The 20,398-nt window shown below is 48.9% G+C and overlaps 1 protein-coding gene across 1 annotated transcript in view; it reads right to left on the minus strand.

Moving 5' to 3' along the window:
- NME7 (NME/NM23 family member 7) overlaps positions 1 to 20,398 on the minus strand; it is a 92,385-nt gene that overhangs the window by 57,913 nt on the left and 14,074 nt on the right. The window contains exons 2-7 of the mRNA XM_037034945.1: positions 11,616 to 11,723; positions 10,794 to 10,960; positions 9,922 to 10,032; positions 7,290 to 7,340; positions 4,691 to 4,898; positions 3,499 to 3,604 (exon numbers count right to left, since the gene is read on the minus strand). Of these exons, the coding sequence (XP_036890840.1) occupies positions 3,499 to 3,604; positions 4,691 to 4,898; positions 7,290 to 7,340; positions 9,922 to 10,032; positions 10,794 to 10,960; positions 11,616 to 11,723 (751 nt within the window). The remainder of the gene's footprint in view (positions 1 to 3,498; positions 3,605 to 4,690; positions 4,899 to 7,289; positions 7,341 to 9,921; positions 10,033 to 10,793; positions 10,961 to 11,615; positions 11,724 to 20,398) is intronic.

Genomic DNA, 20,398 nt, shown 5'->3' on the forward strand with positions numbered 1-20,398 from the left:
TAATGTGGATTCTGAGTACACCACGTGCACTAACTTGCTTATGAAGCGGGTTCTGTCACCTTCGTCTTGATGAAAAGAATGCGGCTTTGGAGAGGCCCAGAAACCCCTCCGAGGTCCCAGCCAGCAAGTGCCAAGCTGCGAAAGAGCAATGTCATTCTGAACATTCTGTCCTGCACGCACCCTGGCCCAGGACTTTCACGGAGCGGTCGGCCATTCCTTTGTCTCCGGATGTGTTTCCTCTAACTCAGGCAGCTTGTCCGGGTCCCTCGCCAGTAACAGCCATCACTGGGTTCCTGCGGCACACAGCGCAGTTGCTAGGTACTAGTGCCGCGGCTGCCTAGCAACAGATGCTTCTTCATTCCACTCAGGTGTGAAGAGCAAGCCCTGACTTCCAAAGATAAAAGAGACAGGGTGACTGTGCATTGCTTCGTCACGAGTGGCAGACACAGAAAGGTGCACAGTGGAGCCTGGACGGAGTCCCGTCCGTCCTCCTTTCGCTCGGCAACGTCCGCTCCGTGCCCCTGAGCAGACGTCAGAGAAGGCGCAGCTTGCACGCAAAGGCCTCTGTGCCTGAGCTGAGAGCTTGAGACACGATAACGCATTGGAACCGCATGCTTCCAAGGTGTGTGTGTGTACGTTACGCAAGCTATGCATCAATAAAAGCTAAGCTAAAAAGTTTAAGAGAAAGGGAAGTAAACATTCTCACATCAATAACTAGGAAGATGGGAGGAGATTCCAGTGACCGTTAAAGCATTTTAAAACCTTTGTCTTAGAAAAAATCTGGAGAGCGTGAACAAGTTTAAACTGTATTAACCGAATTTAGAGTTAGGCACACATGCTAAAATTTCGGTAGGATCAATTAAAAAGAAACTCCATGACAGAAGTCAGTAAACTCTTTCTGGTAAGGGTCAGACAGCTGACACTTTAGGCTCTGCCGGCCACACTATTATCCGTTGCAACTGCTCGGCCCTGCTGCTGGGGCATAAAAGCAGCCACAGACAATACGTAAATAAACGGCAGGCTGTGTTCCAATAAAACTGCATCTACAGAAGAATCTCGGGTTTTGAGGTTCTTCTGCGGGGACTAGCAGAGCTCCTGAGGTTCCCTATTAATTCCTAAATCACTAAGTTCAAGTTCCCAACACTTACACGTTCACGAGTTATTTTCAATGCCTATAAATTGTGTTTCAGAAACACATGCTACCCTGGCTGGTGTGGCTCTGTGGACTGAGCACCAGCCTGCAATCCAAGGGTCATCATTGGTTTGATTCCCAGACAGGGCACATGCCTGGTTTATGGGCTAGGTTCCCTGGTGCAGGACACACGAGAGGCAGCCACCCACTGGTGTTTCTCTCCCTCTCTTCCCCCCTAAAAATAAATAAATAAAACCTAAAAAAAAAAAAGAAATGCATGCTGAGCTCTGTGCACCCAAAGTCCCTTACTGTTGACTGTTTCAGATAAAACATGAAACCACCACAAAACTCCAAAACTATGACATGCTAAGCAGAGCTGGGCCAACTCCAAGAATTTTTATTGAGACTGAGTTACATTTACTGTGTTTAAATCCAATTTCTTTACACCAAAAGGTTCATGCCTCTTCTACAGTATCCCAGAAGCTGAATTGTCTGAAGAAAATCAATACGGAGAAAGCTGGGGTGCAACCAATTTGATCAGCCCGAACTCGGGGGCTTCCACGGGACAGCACTTCTCTGCCGGCCTGCCGAGCATCCCGATGGCTGTTCGGGGAGCAAAACAAAACTCGGAAAGAGGTGCTGAGTAAGAACAGCCTGGCTTTTAAAAGTGCAGAACTTGATAAATATAATTTTGCAGAAAACAGTCCTGTTTCAATCAGCATATCGAGACAATTCTGGCATTACATTTACACACTAGCCAATATTCTGTTAAATAATTTGCTTCTTAATAAATGTGCTGAGATTAAAAGAGATAATGTATAGGTACTCGGTCCACTGCCTGGCACACAGTGGCGAGTTCTCCATAAAGGTTTGTTACCCATAATGCTGTTGTTATATGTTGCTTTCCTGTAATTACGGTCCCAAAGAGCTAAAAGGTATTCAAGTACTTCTTAAATAATTACAGGAGTATTAATTATGCAACAAGATCTTTTCCTTTCAACCAATAACTAACTACTAGGTCACTAGCCAGAGGAAAGGATTGGAAATGGTGTCAAATATTTATGGAGTATGAAAATATTCTTCAAAGCTTTCTTTTTAACATCAAACAAATTGGAACTTTTTTTAAAAAGATTTTATTTATTTGTCTTTAGAGGGGAAGGGAAGGAGAGAAGGAGAGAAACATCAATGTATAGTGGCCTCTCGTGAGTCCCCTGCTGGGAACTGGTCTGCAACCCAGGCATGTGCCCTGACTGGGAATCGAACCGCGATCCTCTGGTTCGCAGGCCTGTGCTCAATCCACTGAGCTACACCAGCCAGGGCACAACTTGGAACTTTCTAAGGACCCGAACATTATGTTACATCTGTACAGTTGTACCATGTACAGCTACTCGAATATTCATGAGGAATTAGGAGCAGCCAGAGATGCTCCCCAAATTCAGTTAAACCCACAGCCTGGAGTCCCGCATCTCGACCATGTGAACAATTACACCTGTGTGCGCCTGTTACACGCACGTGCACACACATGCAGAATGAAATGGTTTACAGGAAAAACCAAAATATCAACAATGACCACCTCAGGAAGATGAAAGACAGGTAACTTTTATTGTTTGTTTCATTTCTGTTATTTTCTACTGTATGCCTGAATTACTTTAATACTTAGTAATACTTAATACTTAATACTTACTTTAATACTTTAATCCATTGAAGTATGTGTATTATTCAGTATATTCTAATGTTTTAGGGATGAGTTTTAAACTATCCCATCTCACTCCCAAAAGGATTTGGGATAGCTGACAAAAATACATACAACAGACTAAAATAAACAGACAAAAATGAACATAAAAAACTTGCAAACTCTCAGTATACGTTCACATATACACATCTATCTAGCTTTTGTATACATATGTGTCTATATGTTTAATACCACATATATATTAGTTAACAAACTTCGTTTCAGGCACTGAGAGCGGAAGGGGCGGACGGCAGACAGGGCAGACGCTGTGCTGGGCTGCACATCAGCGGCGCTGCTTAAGCAAGTGCAGTGAACCACGGCTGGTGGCCGGGAGGAGAGGAGACGGGGCTACAAGGGCAGGAGCCCAGGCCTGTGCAGGGTGAGCACGGCCATGAGTGGCAACCCGGGAGCACCTTCCGAAAATGCACAGATGCAAACATAGAGGTACATGTAGATGCAGCCAGATTTGTCCCTCACATTCTGTCACCTTCGTGTGCCTTTGAAAACAATAAATGCAATACTAGAGTAACACTCTAATTTCTACATATAGACTACATCACGAACACGGACATTAGCCAAAGAAGTTCTTAGGAATAAAATGAATCGCGCATGTCGCGCCCACCATGGCACTCACCTTCGCTGATGGCGTGGGGCTTGATGACGCAGCAGGTGCAGTTGGTGAACCTGGCCGTGCCCGCGGGGCCACAAACCCCACTGGAAGGGAAGAACAACTCCATCTCCTAAAAACGGAGAGAAGTGACGTCACGGTCACTGCCACGACCTCCAGTCTTCCTCCCTCTCTCCCATCCAACCATGTGGCCACTTCTGCTATAAACTGAGCGAGTCGGGGAGACACACACTCTTCTAGGAGAAGGCGGTCAGCACACCTGGGACACGGGGGGTCGGGGGGAGAGCGGTGTGAGCAGACACGGTCGGGGGGGGGGGCCCATCAGACAGAGCTTTGGTAGCTGCTCCACGAGACACAGCAATTCCCCGAGGGTTTTCAGGAGTTGAATTTTTGATACAATTTGTTTCAGAATGATCATTCTGGGCACAGTTAATTTTGCTTGGGCAAGGTAAAATTTCCATAAATTAAGTGTGAGTAGACAAGAGAAAAGAAGAAATAGGAGGCTTTGGTAGCTATCCATACAAATAGAATGGTGATGGAGACCAGGGTGATCAGATTCGGGGCTGATCTGAAAGGTGAACCGAAGAAACGTATTCATTGAGTTGTGAGGAGAATAAAAATCAGTCACTACAGAGCTGGCTAATGCTCTGTCACTGCAAACACCACCAGACGGAAAAGCGCACTGCGTGGGCTGAGAAGCCCCTCGCGATGCCACGCGCAAACCTGCGCCGTGCGGATTCCACGTCGGTGTGAACCCAGTGTGGCCCCTTATCTGTATGCCTTTAAAATAAGAGGCAATTGTGGAAAAGCATTTTCATAAACACCAGATACACATACATATGAAGAGAGTGTTAGGAGTCAAGGAAACACTATATCAAGCAATGCCTTTTTTTCACTATTCACAGTCCATAAACTGGTATTTGTACATAAACTCAATAGTTCAAATACCGAGGAGCCTCAGTAATGTTAGTCTTTGGGAGAAGCAGGACAAGTATTTCAAATGGAACACCGTGGCTGTGAGCAGATCACCAGCTCGCCAGGGCGCAGATCACCGGAACACAGTCCAGTCCTAGGCACAGGGCCCCGACCGAGACTGGCTGTGTGAGGCCACCCCGAGGGGCCGGTGACGGAAACGCCACACTGCGACATCAAACACTGCTCGCGCCCAGGCAGAACCCGTGTCTGTAGAACACCTTACCCTGGCAGCACAGGCAAAGGAGTCGGGGCCGTGAGCCGCGTTTCGGATGCCGTCGGTCCCGAAGACGGCGCGGATGCTCCCGGGCGCGTCCGACCGCGCCATCGCGGAGTTGGCGGTCCCCAGGAGTCTCTTCCATTCACATAGAGCATCGTCTCTCAAGATCTCCATGGCAATGATAGGGCCACTTGTAATAAACTGGATCAGCTCACTGGGAGACAGGTACAAGATGGATTTGCTTCGCATCTCTGTCAACCTGGGTGTCTCTCGTCACAGTAAGGACACAGTGCGTTTGAGCATTTCGACACATTCGTGGGTGTTATGGTCTCAGAACTGCTGGGTGGGCAAGATGCATTGTTCACAAACCGAGTGTGACCTGCAGTGGCCTGAGCCACCACAGACTGCTACTGCTGCAACCGTTGGCAGAAACACCACTCCCACTGGACCGAGACCATTTCATGACTTAAAATGCACACAGCTGACCTATGCTTCTCCCACTGCTCCGAAGGGTACAGAAAAATCCTATTATGTTCACGTGCTTTGTAACTGTAGTTAAATGAAATTTCGTGAGATGGGAGTGATGTTTTGTAGCATGTTTGTAAGTGTTCGCTTTGTGGAAAACTGTAAGAATTCAAAGGAGGACAATCAACTTTCCATCGATAAGCATTCAGTTGGTCTAGTTATAAAAAATGGAAATCGACAGGCTTTCAAGAAACGCCCTTTTACTAGTATAAAAGCCGCTGTGACTTATTCCTGCCGTAAACTGGTAGAGCCTACCCACAGGTTCTCGATGAAAAAGCCAGCGCTGACTCTCACAGTTCCCCCGGGTGTGCAACACAAAGCCTCTTTTTGTACTTCTGTGTGTGTGTGTGTGTGTGTGTGTGTGTGAGGCAGCAACAGTTTCCCTGGGAACAGGGGAGCGCCATCCCTCCAACCGAGGGATGAGCAGGGACGGCGTACTTTCCGAGGGAAGCCGCGTCTCTCTCTCCTTTAAACCAAGAGAGAGGAGCCAGGTGTGACAAGCCCTCCTGTGCCCTTGACTCCTGACTGCTGCCCACGCCCCCTTCCCCGATGATCCCTGTTCTGGGAGCCAGCCCCCCCGCAGTGCTGCCTTCCTCAATCACTCGTGAAGAGTATTTCTAGGAAACAGTGCGTGCACACGGGCATTCATACCCTTCGTCCTAAAAGGCCTCTAGGACCTGCTCGTACATGCTCTGCTAGGCCTTAGGTGACAAACAACTGGACTTAAGGAACCGAAGAAAAGGAAGCGTGTGTTTACCCATTCGATAAGCATTTAATGACCCCCTACTACCAATCAGAGCCGCCTGTAAAACAAGAAGCTTCGCTCCAGAAACCGATGCTCTGAGGTCCTGGGAACACAGAACTCTCGGAGCACAGGGCAGAACAAGCCTGTGGCATGGGGGTGGCGTGCACTGACACGGAGATCCCGTGCCCAGGTGCCAGACACGGCTTCGTCAAACTGCCCCATCACGGCAGCTCCTCCGCCCACGTGTCTTTCCTAATACAATGTGAAAGCCCGTCAGTCTGTCCACAGGATACAACTCACCACACACCCATCACAGGCAGGGAGGGCATTAAAGCGTGAGCTGTGCTACAATGCGACACACACACACGTACAAAGACTGTAACGAAGAACGGCCTTCAGGGTAATTGTATGAGCCCACTCTAACGAGGTTTGGGAACAGCTCATAATGCTTGATTCAAAACAATCTATAACAATAAATTTCTTGTATCAAACTTTCAAAAAAAAAAAAAACTATTCTGGCCATGGCTGGTGTGGCTCATTGTCCCTCGAGGTGAAAAGGTCACAGATTTAAAATTCCCAGTCACAGCACATGCCTGGGTTGCAGGTACAGTCACTGGTTGGGGCACATGCAATAGGCAACCAATCGATGTTTTTCTCCCTCTTTTTCTCCCTCCCTTTCCCTCTCTCTAAAAATAAGTAAATAAAATCTTAATTTTAAAAAAACCACACTATTCTGTGCAGGACGCCACGGAGGGCGTCTGTGTCACCAGCTTGGCTGACATCCCTCCCTATTAGAAATACAGGGCTCCTCTGTCAACAGTAATATCACACGTACAGGTGCAGTTCAGTTTAAAAACCACCCGAATGTTTAGAACATGGGTTCAGTTTCTAATATATACCTTTTACCATATTTCAAGGAACAAAATGCATATCACATTATTTAAAATAGAAGGGTTTCATGAACATTGATTTACACACATGAGGATGCTAGAAATAGGAGCTTTGAAGTCTAGCAAAAATAAATATTTGACATGAAATATAATAACCACTCCACTCTGAAATTGAAAAACAAACCTGTGCTCCCTATAATTTAGAGTCATCCTGTCCGCTCCTGATAGTGCTTTCAAGATATTTAACGACGAGATGAGAATTCTTATATAATAAAGGGACAGCCAAACAGTTTCTTAGACAAAACTTCTCTGCAGTTGCAAGATGTTGCTGTGGTCCTTTGGACATATCATTCTCACATAACAAAACTTTTAATTGTAAAATCATGACTCTGTTTTTCTAAGATTTTCTTCATTATACACCATTAGCCTCAAATTCAGTACCTACTTTAAAAAGGGCCTTGACTGATGGTCCATATAAAAATCTGATGCTTCTTTCCTATAAAATAACCAAAATGACAATAGTTAACACCTACATAAGAAAATTATTTTACCTTGCATTAGTAAAATAAAATTAAATCCTCTATTTCATCTGTATTTGAATTAATGATTTTTTACCAAATATCATGCTCAACTCTCTCCTTTAAATTTTTTTTTCCTTATGCCCTTTCACTACCCACCTCAGGAATCAAAGTTCTAGAGGTCAAGGTGAAGAACTCGCAAAAATGAAATGGACACACTGCATTACAGCCTAAACGAAGCGAAACCGCGGGCCTGGAAACGCATGCCGGGAGCGCTTCTGGGAACCTGGCGGCCAGGCTGCGGAACGGCCCACTCGGCTTCTTCACACAACTCGACCGCTAAGGGAGAAAGTTGCACTCTTTCACGTCGATTAAAAAATCTTCAAAAACTGCGGAAACTGCTCCACTGTTCTCTCCTCACATGCCACCGCCCCCACAGCTACCACTGCTCAAGATCTAAAACTGAGACCGGGACGAGCAGACATGAATTCTTCCCATCATTCTTCTCTGGTTCTACCTTTAAAGCCTTAGATGGAAAGAGATACAGGAAGTGCGTCTCCGTTTAGAGAAGTCTCGTTGCTGTTTTATGAAGAAATGCACCATTCCCTCACAAAGATCTAGCTGTTTATTCTCTCAGGAAATATTACCTTGGTGCCTGCCTTATCTAAAGAGTTGGTCCAGGAACCAGAACTACCAAGTCAGGTGAAACTCAGCAGCTGCCTTTAGCTCACTGTATTAATGGAGGAACTGACCTGGGAGCTGACACGTTTCAAAGAGGCTTAAGCGCTGGGAGAGGCTACACGAGGGTCTCTGGTGCTCCCGACACGTCCTGCCGCCTGTGCCAAGAACACAAGGCCCTGGCGGCTCTGTAGCCCGCCATTCCTCAGAGTTATGTTTACGGAGATTAACTTTGAGAGATGAGGTCATGTCTCTCTCTGGTGCAAAGAGCAGGCTTGTTTACCCCTTGCTAATAAAACAATGGGTAGCCCAAGTTCAATGCCCATCAGCCGGGATGCAATCAATCGTGTACACAACATCCACCGGGGCCCACACGCTCTTGTTCTCAGGGGACACGGGGGAGGTCAGCAGAACCACGCGCTGCGTGCTGTGCCACAACAGTCCCCCGTCTCTGACCCAGAAGCCACACATCTTCTGCTAGCATCTGTGAAAGAGGAACAGGCCCGCTCTTTAGCTTTTAAGTTGTGTCAAACCCAAGGCCCGACAGTAATGCTAACAGTGATGCAAGAGGTGGTATGAACAACTGAAGACGACGTTTTCTTGGGCGTCTCTAGTACGGGAAGTTTGATGCCAAATTATCAGGCAGTGGAAGTGTAGGGAGGTAAAGAATGTCCCATCTCACTAAATCTACTCAAAAACATCTCTCCAGAATTCAGCGCCACTGCCTGCTTTGAGAGCAAGCATTCTCCATACACACAACAATGGGGCAAAGTTAAGCACTTATAAAGGTCACGGCCTTGGTTTCCACCGAATAATAATGGCATCACTAGCACTACCACTACCAACAGTGAACAACAAGACACACTCACTGTGAGCCAGGCGTTCTCAAAGCACCTTACACATATTCAACTCCCATCACCCTCACAACTTCCTGCCCAGGCGCCGTCATGACCAGCCTTCGACAGGCGGAGAAACTGACGCACGGAGGTGAACTGTTCACAGTCACACACCTAGTAAAGGGCGCAGTCACAAGCGAACTGGCTCTAGACTCTGTGCTCTGGAATATAAGCCTCCTGCCTCCCAGAAAATATACAACTGGGCGATCTCCCAGAGGGGAAATATCCCAATTAAATGTATGTCACTGTTGGTGTTGCACTGAGGGTGTTTTGGTTTCTAGGGATCAAACTTACCAAAGTGACACTGGCTATCTGTCCCGGTGCTCACAGGGAGAAAAGGGCAGCAGCCCCACGGACTAGAGACCCAGGGACGGCAGCGAGAAGATGCCTGACCGCAAACACTCAACACACTAGCGTGGTGACAGGGGCCGCAGCCAGCCCCGCCTCGTGGCTGCAGTAAGGTCCCTACCGTAGGCAAGTATTGTTTCCATGGGGTAACTCAGAAAACACCTGATCAGAGAGAACAGACCGCACTCCAGAGCCGTAAACAGGAAACCTTCCCAATTGCACACATCAGGAGGTGCTAAATCCAAACATTTCCAAGTGCATCACTTTTGAAAAGCTCGGCAGTAACCCTCCCACGTCAGATGGAAACAATGCAACATCTCTCCGTCTACCATTTTTATGCAGAGTTACACCGACACACTAACAGGGTACAATGCCCGCATCCTGGAGTTACGAATGAAGCAGACAGGGCTACGGGAGGTAATACACAGGTGACGAGGCAGGTACGATCGGACGACTAATTGGTCAGAGTCCAGGCACTGATTACCAGTCGTCTTTTATTTTCTCACTCTAATTAGATTACTATCCTATTTTTTGCCTTTTTAAATTGTAAACAATGACAAGAATGATAAGAGACGGTTTCTTTTTTAAAAACGGGAGTCGGACGTGCATAACTGAAAGTGAGCCACCAGCCAGCCACCTGGACAGCAGCGCCATTCTGAGCTTGGTGATGGTGAATCCAGCTTTGTTTATCATTTCGATGATTTCTCCAGCTTTGGAAACTGCATCTGGTTTAATCAGGGCTAATGTTCTGCAAAGAAATAAAGGATACGTTTGAAAATAAGAATGACCCGGCAGGTTTTACTTTGGACTCCCAAGCACTGTTTCGTTTCCTCAATCACTCTGCATTGCCGAACAGCACAATCAATAACAGAGACATGCGTACTGACGCCCTCTTCAAAACTTCTACACACTAAGTTAACTTCACATTTTTCCCAAGAAAATCAAAATAAGGTACCCAATCTAACAATAGTAATAAAGCTTAGGGAAAAACACGTTAAAGTCATCATTTTAATGTGCCAAAATTAGAAAACACCCACACATCAATTAACCAAAAAAAGAAAAATAGCAGCAAAGCCGTAAAATGGTAAAAATATGTACAAAAACACCCATAACAACATAAAGGCTCCGTACTAATCTTACCAATGCGAGTCCATAGCTGAAGGTACTACCTTTTCCCCATAAGCCATGTTTACCCCATACACCGGGACTTTCTCTTTTCAAACAGACTCGGTCGTCAGTTCAATGCATGGCACTATGATTGCTGAGATGGTAGAAAAAGCCTGTGTTTTTTTCCCTCCAGAAAATAATCACTGCCTAAGACCTGACGACCACAGAAGCTAAGAGAAAAGCAAGTCATAGGGTCTGGTCCACAAAATGCTAAAAATGTCCTAATACTGAACTGGGTCACTGAGAAATAGCTAAAGATAGGAACAGGAAAAATTAGAAGTTGGTACCAAGACATAATGTTTTCAGAATTAGGAAAAAAAACAGATATGATTGTTTTCTTACTTTTCTTTCCTACTGCCCAATTGGCGGGCCGTGTACTGATCCCCGTAATCAATGAGCACCAGTTGTCGGGAAAAGATGTTCACTTTGTTGCCTATGAACAAATCCTCCAGGTGCAGACCCTCGTACTTGGTCCGCTTCAGAAAGGTGCGGTGATTCTTCATGTCGTGCTGGAACCCAAACAACACTACAATGAAACACGCGGTTATGGGCAGGGGATGGAGATCTCATCATAAGCTACGAAAAGTTCTTAATTCTGCCTTAGTGAAGACAGGCTGCATTCTGCTTTGTTTTTGCTGTAAATGCAAATCATAATTTCTTTTATAACTTCTCTATTTCCTAGGCTACTCCAGTAATAATATAAAAAATGCTTCCAAATTTGACACTTTTTAAAATTCCTGAATGCAAAGATTTGCTTACTGCCACATCATTTCAGTAAATTAGCGCCTCTGAAATCCCAGAGGCGTGCCCGATTTCTGCTTTCCTGCCTACACAGAACCCCGGTACCAAACAGATGCACCCCTAAAACAGGTCGCCAATGAAGGGACACTCAGCTCGACCCTCTTCAGTATGGCTTTGTAAAGAGCCAACCGCTTTCAATAACGGTGACGTATTTATGACTGGGATAATCTTTACCTATAACCACGTACTGACTATTGCTTAATCCAAAACTTGAATAGCCCCACTTCAGGCAAAGAATTCCTGTTAAAAAATATCCGTGTAAAAGTATTGCTGAGCACGTATCTAAAATGCAGCCCGGTTCCTCCCCCTGCCCAGGTTTGCCCCCTTGCCCACTGTCCCCCAAAGACAGACTCTGCCATTTACCATCTCCACAGACCCGTCCCCTGGGTAATACAGAAGCTCATAACGTCGAAAAAGTGAAGCGTTTGGATCATACCACTCTGTAATGAAGACGAATCTTTCATTGTGATTCTGCAAGAAAAAGAGGGATTTTAAACACTAACATGAACCACGAGCACTGTTGTAGAAATTGTACAAATTGAAAGCAAGATTTACCAAATAGGTACCACAAGCATTCTGTTACACTTATTAGGCTGAATTATTCTCCTTTTTTAAAGATATCAGTTATCGATACACTCTGAGAAGTATATCCTTCTAATTTCTTATTAAATATCTTTCAATATTGCAAGCATGACTTAAGAACTTCTTAATACTTCCAGTCGTCCTGAGTAATGTCACTATTTTTGGGATTCCCTGGACTCCCATGCCTGGTCCCACTGGGCCCTCCAGGGGTCCCCTGACTGGGAATCGAACCTGTGACCCTTTGCTTCACAGGCCAGTGTTCAGTCCATTGAGCTACACCAGCCAGGGCCAGTTTTTTTTTTTTTTTAAGGTTTTATTTATTTATTTTAGAGAGATGGGGAAGGGAGGGAGAGAGAGAGGGAGTGAAACATCAATGTGTGGTTGCCTCTAGCACACCCCATACTGGGGACCTGGCCTGCAACCCAGGCATGTGCCCTGACTGGGAATCGAACCAGGGATCCTCTGGTTCCTAGGCCTGCGCTCAATCCACTGAGCTACACCAGCCAGGGCCACAGGGCCAGTTTTTTAATACACTATCTTATTTTTCCCACGATCATCCATAAAAGACATGTTTAAATAATGCTTATTAGTCAAGACAAAATAGAAGTAAAATATGAAACATACCATGACATTTGTAACAGCTTTTCCCCCATACTTTTTTCTTATTCTTATAAATACAGCTTTTTTAAAGTTTACTGTGTTTTCTAGTATTGTACTCCCTTTTTAATATAAAATTTTTCACTGTCTGTATCAAAATATCCATCCACTCAAAGGCTTGCTCGAACTACTACCTTCACTGCAACAAACACGTAACATTCCAAAGTGGAAGCAATGGGGCACGTGCAACGACGGAAGGTCAGAGGGCAGGGTCGGGGGCAGATGAAGGGCTCAGGAACCCTGGCACCTGCACCCGCCCCGGCAGCCGAACCACGGAACCGCCCCTTACCCGGCAGCGCTGAGGCAGGTGGTCGAATCTTGCACACATACCCTCTCCAGAAAACAGTGGCAACACAAAGAAAACAAACTACTGCTATTGGCTGACAACGCAGCTTATAGCAAACCAGTGGTATTTCCCAAGAACAACTAGAATAACGGATACAGCACATGCACCTGCACACACACACACACGCACACACACACAAGCCCCCCCCCCCCCAACCAAACCACAGGAAATCCAGCTTTCTGGATCAGAGGAGCGCAGCAGAGCCCAGAGACAGTGCGTGCGGTCTCAGGTCTGCGGGCGCGTAGAGCAGAGAGGCAGACCCCAGTCCTTGGAAGTCGGGGGAGGAGGCCACTGGAGGGGGGAAGCACAGGACTTGTTCTGGAGCTGGGGGAGGGGGGCTGGAGGCCCTTTCCCAGGTCTCTGGCAGCTGTATCCAAGCTGGGTTGTAAGGGGTCCTGGGAGAAGGGCCCCTCGGAGCCAGCACAGGACCCCTAAAGAAGGCAAAGCAGCTCGGGGGACAGGAGGGCGCCCATGGACCAGAAGGGAGGCAGAGGCCGCAGCGCTGTGACGCAGCGGCGTGGGTTCAGAGGCACGTGTGTCTGGAAATGCCTCTATCTCACCCCCACTAACGTGCAGGGTCTGTTTGCTGGTTATAGAATTCCACGGGCTAGAACCAATTCAGGAACGCATCTGGAAGAAAAATACCGGGGACCCGTCTGCCCCAAAGCGGTAACTGAGGAGAAGACCACCCCGGTGACTTCAGTTTTCCAAAGAAACAAACGTTTAAAACGCAATGGCGTCATCGGGTGTGCGTATGAAACACACTGCGGCACTGCAGACCCCGAAACCGTGAGCGGTGAGACCTTCGTGACCGCAGGACTGCGCAGGGCCGCTGTGGGAGGTGAACACGGACGGAGGGCCCTCGAAGGGCCGAGCGCGCAGCACAGAGAAGGGGATAGAAAACGTTTACGAGGCTGAAGGGATGAGACTGTGGAGGGAGCTTAGAACCCAATGGGGAAAAGACTCCTGGCTGTTAACGTGATTTTTAAGAACCACAGAGAGCACATAGAATTTATGTCACCTGTTACCGTCCTTCCCTTTCTGCAGGTTTAAGAGCCATTGGTGGGTTTCCAGCGTCTGATTAGCGCTCACAGCAATGGCTCCACGTTGGGCCCAACGGCACACGCATGTAAACGTGTTACTGAGAAAATCATGTGGTGGTGTTTGCTCTCACTATGCGCTCTGGAGTGAGACATTTTCCCTTCTACCTTTTTAAACACACTGATGGAAACCCACTACACTGATTTCAGAACCTGCAAAAGGTCAGAACCCTTGGGAAATACTGCATCTCCCCCCACACGCCCCCTTCCTCTGAGGCACGCCGCCCTCCAAATATCTCCCCATCAGAGCCAAGCACCACATCAGCAGCTGAAATAGACGTGCTAAATGTATTTGAATTGTATCTCCAAAGAGCTGGAGGGCATCGTTTCTAAGGGGCATCTTCGTTTACCGTGGTGCCTGGCCCACCCTCCCAGACACACAGCAGTGGCTGGGGAGGCGGGACAAGGCACAACTCTGCAGGCCGTGAGCAGACAGACGGACACCTGAACTCTACGATAACATCAACGTGGTTGTGAGGACACAGCCTGGGGTGCTCCAGGGTCAGGACTGTGTGGACCCAAGAGTCACACCGCTTAAAATTCCCATTAAAAAAAGCACTATTAACAAGTAGCACAACTTCTGAAGTTACTGCAGTGACACAGAGCAGCACAAAGAGCCCACACCGCCCTTCACTGGGATGAGGTGACTGTCCCCTCGCCAGCAAGGACCGCCACTTCCGCAGAACACGGTGAGAACTGCACATCAAGTTTCAGATGCATATTGTTTGAATATTTATTAGTAAACATGCTTTGAACCTATTAGATCATGTGACACTTGGAAGTTTTGTCACTGCCGTCAATCCATGAAGTACTTGGTGACGTCGAATCAGGACAAGTTTAGCAAAGTGTTCTCCTCACTGTTTAAACGAGCAATATAGAGGGCTGTAAGGAACTAGCAAACTTTGGTGAAAGCTCTAAAACCCTAGTGCCCCCCAGGACTGGACGGCAGTGAGAGACCTCCCCGGCCCTGGGCTGTCCACGCAAGGCGAGGTTTGTGGTCTCGGGGAGGTAAGCTGCCCACGCCTTCCCCTCACTCCAGCCACCGCCCCATCCTCTCTACTTCTCTTCCGCATCTCAAAGGATTTTAGTCTGATGCAAAATAAAATGCCTTTCATTGAATCCTCTGTTTATTGGGCAAAACCTGTATTTTTTTAAAGAGAAGAAAATCTATCTCACAGAGATTTGCCGAAATGAAGGCCCATCGGCTCAGGAGAACGGCGGGCCTTCCCAGCAGCTACACTCTGCCTCTTCCAGGCGAGGCAGCTCGCTGCGCCTTTACAAGGATGGGCCCGTGGATGGGGCCAAGCGCGGCCGCTGTCCGGGCAAGACCCGCTGGCTCTTTCTGGGTGGCGAGCACAGCCGAGTACAGGCCAGCTCCCAGACGACTGTGAGTCAGTGACCTGGTCCCCTGGCTTTTCCAGGAACAAAACAGAAAAGGACCGAATTTTAGTTCTGAATGCTGCTGAATACGCCTTTGAACACTCTGCAGACCTGGGCCAACCTGGTGTACCGCACACCTTGTCGTCCACGGGACTTCTGCTAAACTGTTGAGTGCCGTCTCTCAGTTCCTCCCAAATCTCCACGTATATTGTATTCTAGTCAAGGCACCACTCAAATTCCACCTGCTCGGTAAAACTCTCCGTGGGCCTCCTGGCTGACAGACGTCTCTCGGCAGCCTGAAGACGTCTCGCGCGTTACCGGAGCCTCCGGAGGTACATTTACAGTTGTTTAGATACAGGCTGTACCTTCCCACTACAATGTAACCTCCCGGGGACAGAGGCACGGCTGCCACTCATCTCTGCGTTCCCCACAGTGCCCACCCAGAGCCTCACACTAGTCGGCACTGCCATCGTAGACTCGTATGAGAACCACGTCTTTCAGTTTGCAGGCCCGTGCTCAACCCTCTGCGCCACACCGGCCAGGGCGGGAGCACCGATTCTTACAGAAAACTGTGGACGCAACACTTAGGACAGCATACACAAGTCAGGTTTTCATACACCTGTTTTACCTTTTGTTTCGAGATTATGAGACATTTCATTGTTTATGCATTTCTATATTTGACTACTTTACATCCAGTTTATAAAAACTTTACTTTGTACATCTACTAATTAAGGTGACTAGCCACTGCTTGTCATTAATGTATTTACAAGTTTTTTACAGTACACCAGGCAAATCATATATATATATATATGTATACACACACACATATTTGCATTCAAACAGGGTAAGTTGAATTAGTCAATGAATAAACAGAACAGTCCTTTCTAAGCTCTTACCTGGCCCATCCCCTCCAGGTGGTACCTACCCCCTCAATCCCCACAAACATCCCTGGTGGCAGGGAGAAGGCAGGCACTACAGGGCACTACTTCGTACCCCCATTTCTAGTAACGTAATAGGTCTCTAAACCACGCTGCCATGTGGGCCCCCTTCACCTGGGGTGACCTTGGGCTGGCTCTGTGCAGACTGAACTGACAGGGGGCAGAAGGAGCGTCCTTCCAGGCCCGGCCCTGGGTCCTGGGCGGGAGGAAGGAGCGCACGCAGAGGTCCAGATGACAATCCTGCCCCTCAGGTCCTTGGCAACCACCCTAAACCGACTAATAAAGACCGGCAGGCGTGAAACGGCAGCAAAAATGCAGCACGGAGATACTTCAGACAGTCTGTGAGACACGAAACCGTGGGCATTGGAGGAAGAGGGATTCCCATGACATCATGACAAAAGCCACTCGGGGGCAGAGCTGGGAGCAGGCACAGGTGTCCTGTGGGCCGGAGAGGACAGCGTTTGCAGGAGGACATCCCCAGCTTGGTAATAGAGATGATCACATTTAAAAACAAAATGACAATATGTCATTGCGCAGTGAACACTCTGAGTGGAGAAATACGATCCGAAGGTTACGAACGTTTAAGTAACATTCCTCTGAATGGCAACCTGAGTGTCCACCAGTGGAGGAATGAATAAACACAACGGGGTATGTACACGCGATGGAGGATCATTATCAGTAAAAAGGACAGAAATTGTGGCACCTGCTGCCATGGGGTGAAACTTGAGGGCGTTGTGCTATATAAAATAAGCCAGGCACAAAATGACATGTACTGCATAACTCCACCTACAGGAGACCCTGGGGACGTCAGAGTCGCAGACACGGAAAGTGTATTGGTGGTTGCCGGGGGCTTGGGGAGAAGGAAATGGACGTTCTGTGTACTGCTGACAGAGACTCAGGGTGGGGGGAGGGTGGCGCCGGGGGCAAACCCGGGAGTGTGCTCACTACCCCTGGGCGGCACACCGTGGTGGTGGAGACGGCATGCTCATGTTGTTCGTTGTACCACAACAAAAACAGCGGGCGAGAAGAGAGACCACAGACGATCAGGCACTCCACTTGGGCCCTGACTTGTTCACGCCCCGGATATCGATCCGCCGTGTATCTGGGGCCCAGCTCTGCGGTACATTCTGTGAACTCCGAGAAACAATCCCCAACTTGAAGGAGGTCGGTCATATGAAACCCTAACGTGCAAACAAATTGTGGCAGGTTGACATGGCGAGAACGCGACGGTGACGGGTGAAGAGCCAGCACCCTCTGTCAGGCACCTGCTGCGTTGTGCTAAGCGTGTGGCTCTGACCCCTCACGCGTTTCCCGACGGCACTGTGAGGCAGACAGCAGTATGACCTCCCGGTGAAAGACGATGAAGCTACGGCTCAGGTAAGTTAAAAAAAAAAGTGTCCAAGACGACACAGCTTGTGAAGAGGCGGACCAGGCTCGTGATTCCAGGCCCCACGCTCCAAATCAGTCTCCGCAGACTGGTGAGACGGGGCTCTGGGGGGGCCTGTGCTGTTCCGTTCACTGGGTCTCCTGAACCCCAAATGAAGCCCTTGCCATCCAATGTCCTGTTAGAGCTTCACAGGCAACACAGCCGTGAGGGCGGCAGAGATCAGGCCACACTCGTCAGACGTGGAACTCTGTCCACGCGTTGGAAAATGGCCATTCAGGACGCCGCATTTCAGGAAAAATTCCCTCACAGCAGGTAACAAAACACTTCGTTCACGCAGAAGCGCTCCCTCGCCGAAGTCACACTGAAACCGATGTATGTGCTGCACCACGGAGAACAGTCTTGAACCAACTAGAAACCCGATGTTCAGAATCTGCATGAGGAAGAGCTGGTGGGCAGTCTCAGTCTACTCCCAGGGTTCTGTAGCACCATCACGCGACACGGATGATGAAGCCGACAGTTCCCCAGGCCTCCCGGGTTCCACCAGGCCCCCTCTGTGCACGCACAGCCACCCAGAGTGACGTTACAACAGAGACCCGCAGGACCCGAGAGTGAGACCCTGCCACGGGGAGCCAGTGGCTCCCAGTGAGGGTTAGTGACACGTGGCTTCCCTAGCCCAAACTCCGCGTCACCTTGAACGCCCTGAGGACACGNCGTTGGAAAATGGCCATTCAGGATGCCGCATTTCAGGAAAAATTCCCTCACAGCAGGTAACAAAACACTTCGTTCACGCAGAAGCGCTCCCTCGCCGAACAGTCTTGAACCAACTAGAAACCCGATGTTCAGAATCTGCACGAGGAAGAGCTAGTGGGCGGTCTCGGTCCACTCCCAGCCTTCTGTAGCACCATCACGCGACACGGATGATGAAGCCGACAGTCCCCCAGGCCTCCCGGGTTCCACCAGGCCCCCTCTGTGCACGCACAGCCACCCAGAGTGACGTTACAACAGAGACCCGCAGGACCCGAGAGTGAGACCCTGCCACGGGGAGCCAGTGGCTCCCAGTGAGGGTTAGTGACACGTGGCTTCCCTAGCCCAAACTCCGAGTCACCTTGAACGCCCTGAGGACACGGTGGCTCACTGAAGATGTACTACCTGGCACAGTAGGCAAACACATACGCAGAGCAGTTCCTACTCGCTTTGATGCCGTGGCGGCAAGTACATGGAAACGAGAAGACAACCACCAAAAGCTTTGTATTTCCCCGTTACCACGGACCAGACTTCACACGTTAACTCGCTTTGCATCAAACCTTTACCAAACGGTCTTCCTCCGGGGCTTCTTCCCAGGGCCAAGGACTTCTCGCACATCGGACTGCATCCAATGCTGACTCCGGGGCGGCCAGAACCGACCCCGATCCCGTCCGGATGCTCCCAGCGGGCTATGGCTCCCTCGTGACCCACCTGGAAAGGCGAACAGAAGGGAGCCGGAGGGAGAAGGGGCTCCGTGTGGAGTCCGGCTCAGCGCTTCTCCTCCGCCAAGTCCGAAGGACACGCAGCACTCAGAGGGAAAGGCGGGCAATCACGGAACTTACTCTGTACCCCGCGGCGCTTACATTCTTTCAGAACCAAGTACAACTGCTGCAATCACCTTTCTCTCTTTAAAAAAGGGCGGTGTAAGGCCAAATGTCTTCTCTCTTGTGAAAACATGACGTTCAATGTGGAGCCCGCACACTTCCAAGGAGGTTCTTTCTTTTTACAAAGCCCCTTGAGATAACAGTGCGGGAGCCAAAGGCATTGCTGTGGGACTTTCACAGAACCCAAGTCGGTGCTGCCAGAACCAGAACCGGAACCCGGAGGGTGAAACTGCCAGAGCAGAGCCGTTTCCCGTCTGAGCCGGAGGGACTGCAGAGGCACGCCTCCCGTTGCAGGAGGAGAGGGCTCCCAAAACCTCCCACTCAGCCCTGAGATCCCTTGAGAAGTCTTCCTCCCAGACTGCTGCCGCTCTGCTTACGACTGTGAACTTAAACCTGCATGTCACCACGCGAAAACCAACGCGCGCCCTGCCGGCCAGGGGTCACTGGCCCCCTGAAAAGCTGGGCTGGACTCTGCATTAGACACCTTACAGAAAATGCGATTATTGTGAGCTCTCCGCCTCTCCGACGGCCTAGCCATCCGGTATTTCTGTACTTGGCACTTGATTTTCACAGAATTTCTGGGACCAAAAGAAATGACTGATGAGGAAGCTGAAGGTCGAGTTAGTTAAGCGACTGGGGAGAGTTTTCTGACTTGCTAGTGGTGGTGTTCCACAGGGACCCTCGTTTCTCCACGGCCGGGCCGCTGTTCCCACAGTAAAACCCTGGGCTGCCGTCTGGCTGAGCTGCTCTGGAGTGCAGAAACTGTGTCATCCATTTCTTCTGAAACTCCAGAGCTGCCCGCCTAGTACCGAGGCCTTGGGGAGAAACACCAAATAAATGCCACCGCCACAAAAACCGAAGGCAACGAGTACACATGTTCACTGCCAGGTCTTGATAAAAGAGCAGAAATTTTGGAGACTGTCTTGATAAAACCATCTCCAAAATTCAGAAACAAGAACCCAACACTCATTTATCTGTATGTCTGTTTAATTTCTGTTTCCAGAAAGACTCTGAAAGGAGACATCTTTTCCACCTTTGGAGGCAGGTTGGGCTTCTGTGACTCGGCCTAGAAAACACACTTGGTAAAGCACTAAGTAACCCCAGCGCTCGAGTCATCCACCAGCGGCC

Source organism: Sturnira hondurensis, unplaced genomic scaffold (assembly GCF_014824575.4).
Source record: "Sturnira hondurensis isolate 20B ecotype Veracruz unplaced genomic scaffold, ASM1482457v3 Scaffold0022215, whole genome shotgun sequence".
Classification (NCBI taxonomy): domain Eukaryota; kingdom Metazoa; phylum Chordata; class Mammalia; order Chiroptera; family Phyllostomidae; genus Sturnira; species Sturnira hondurensis.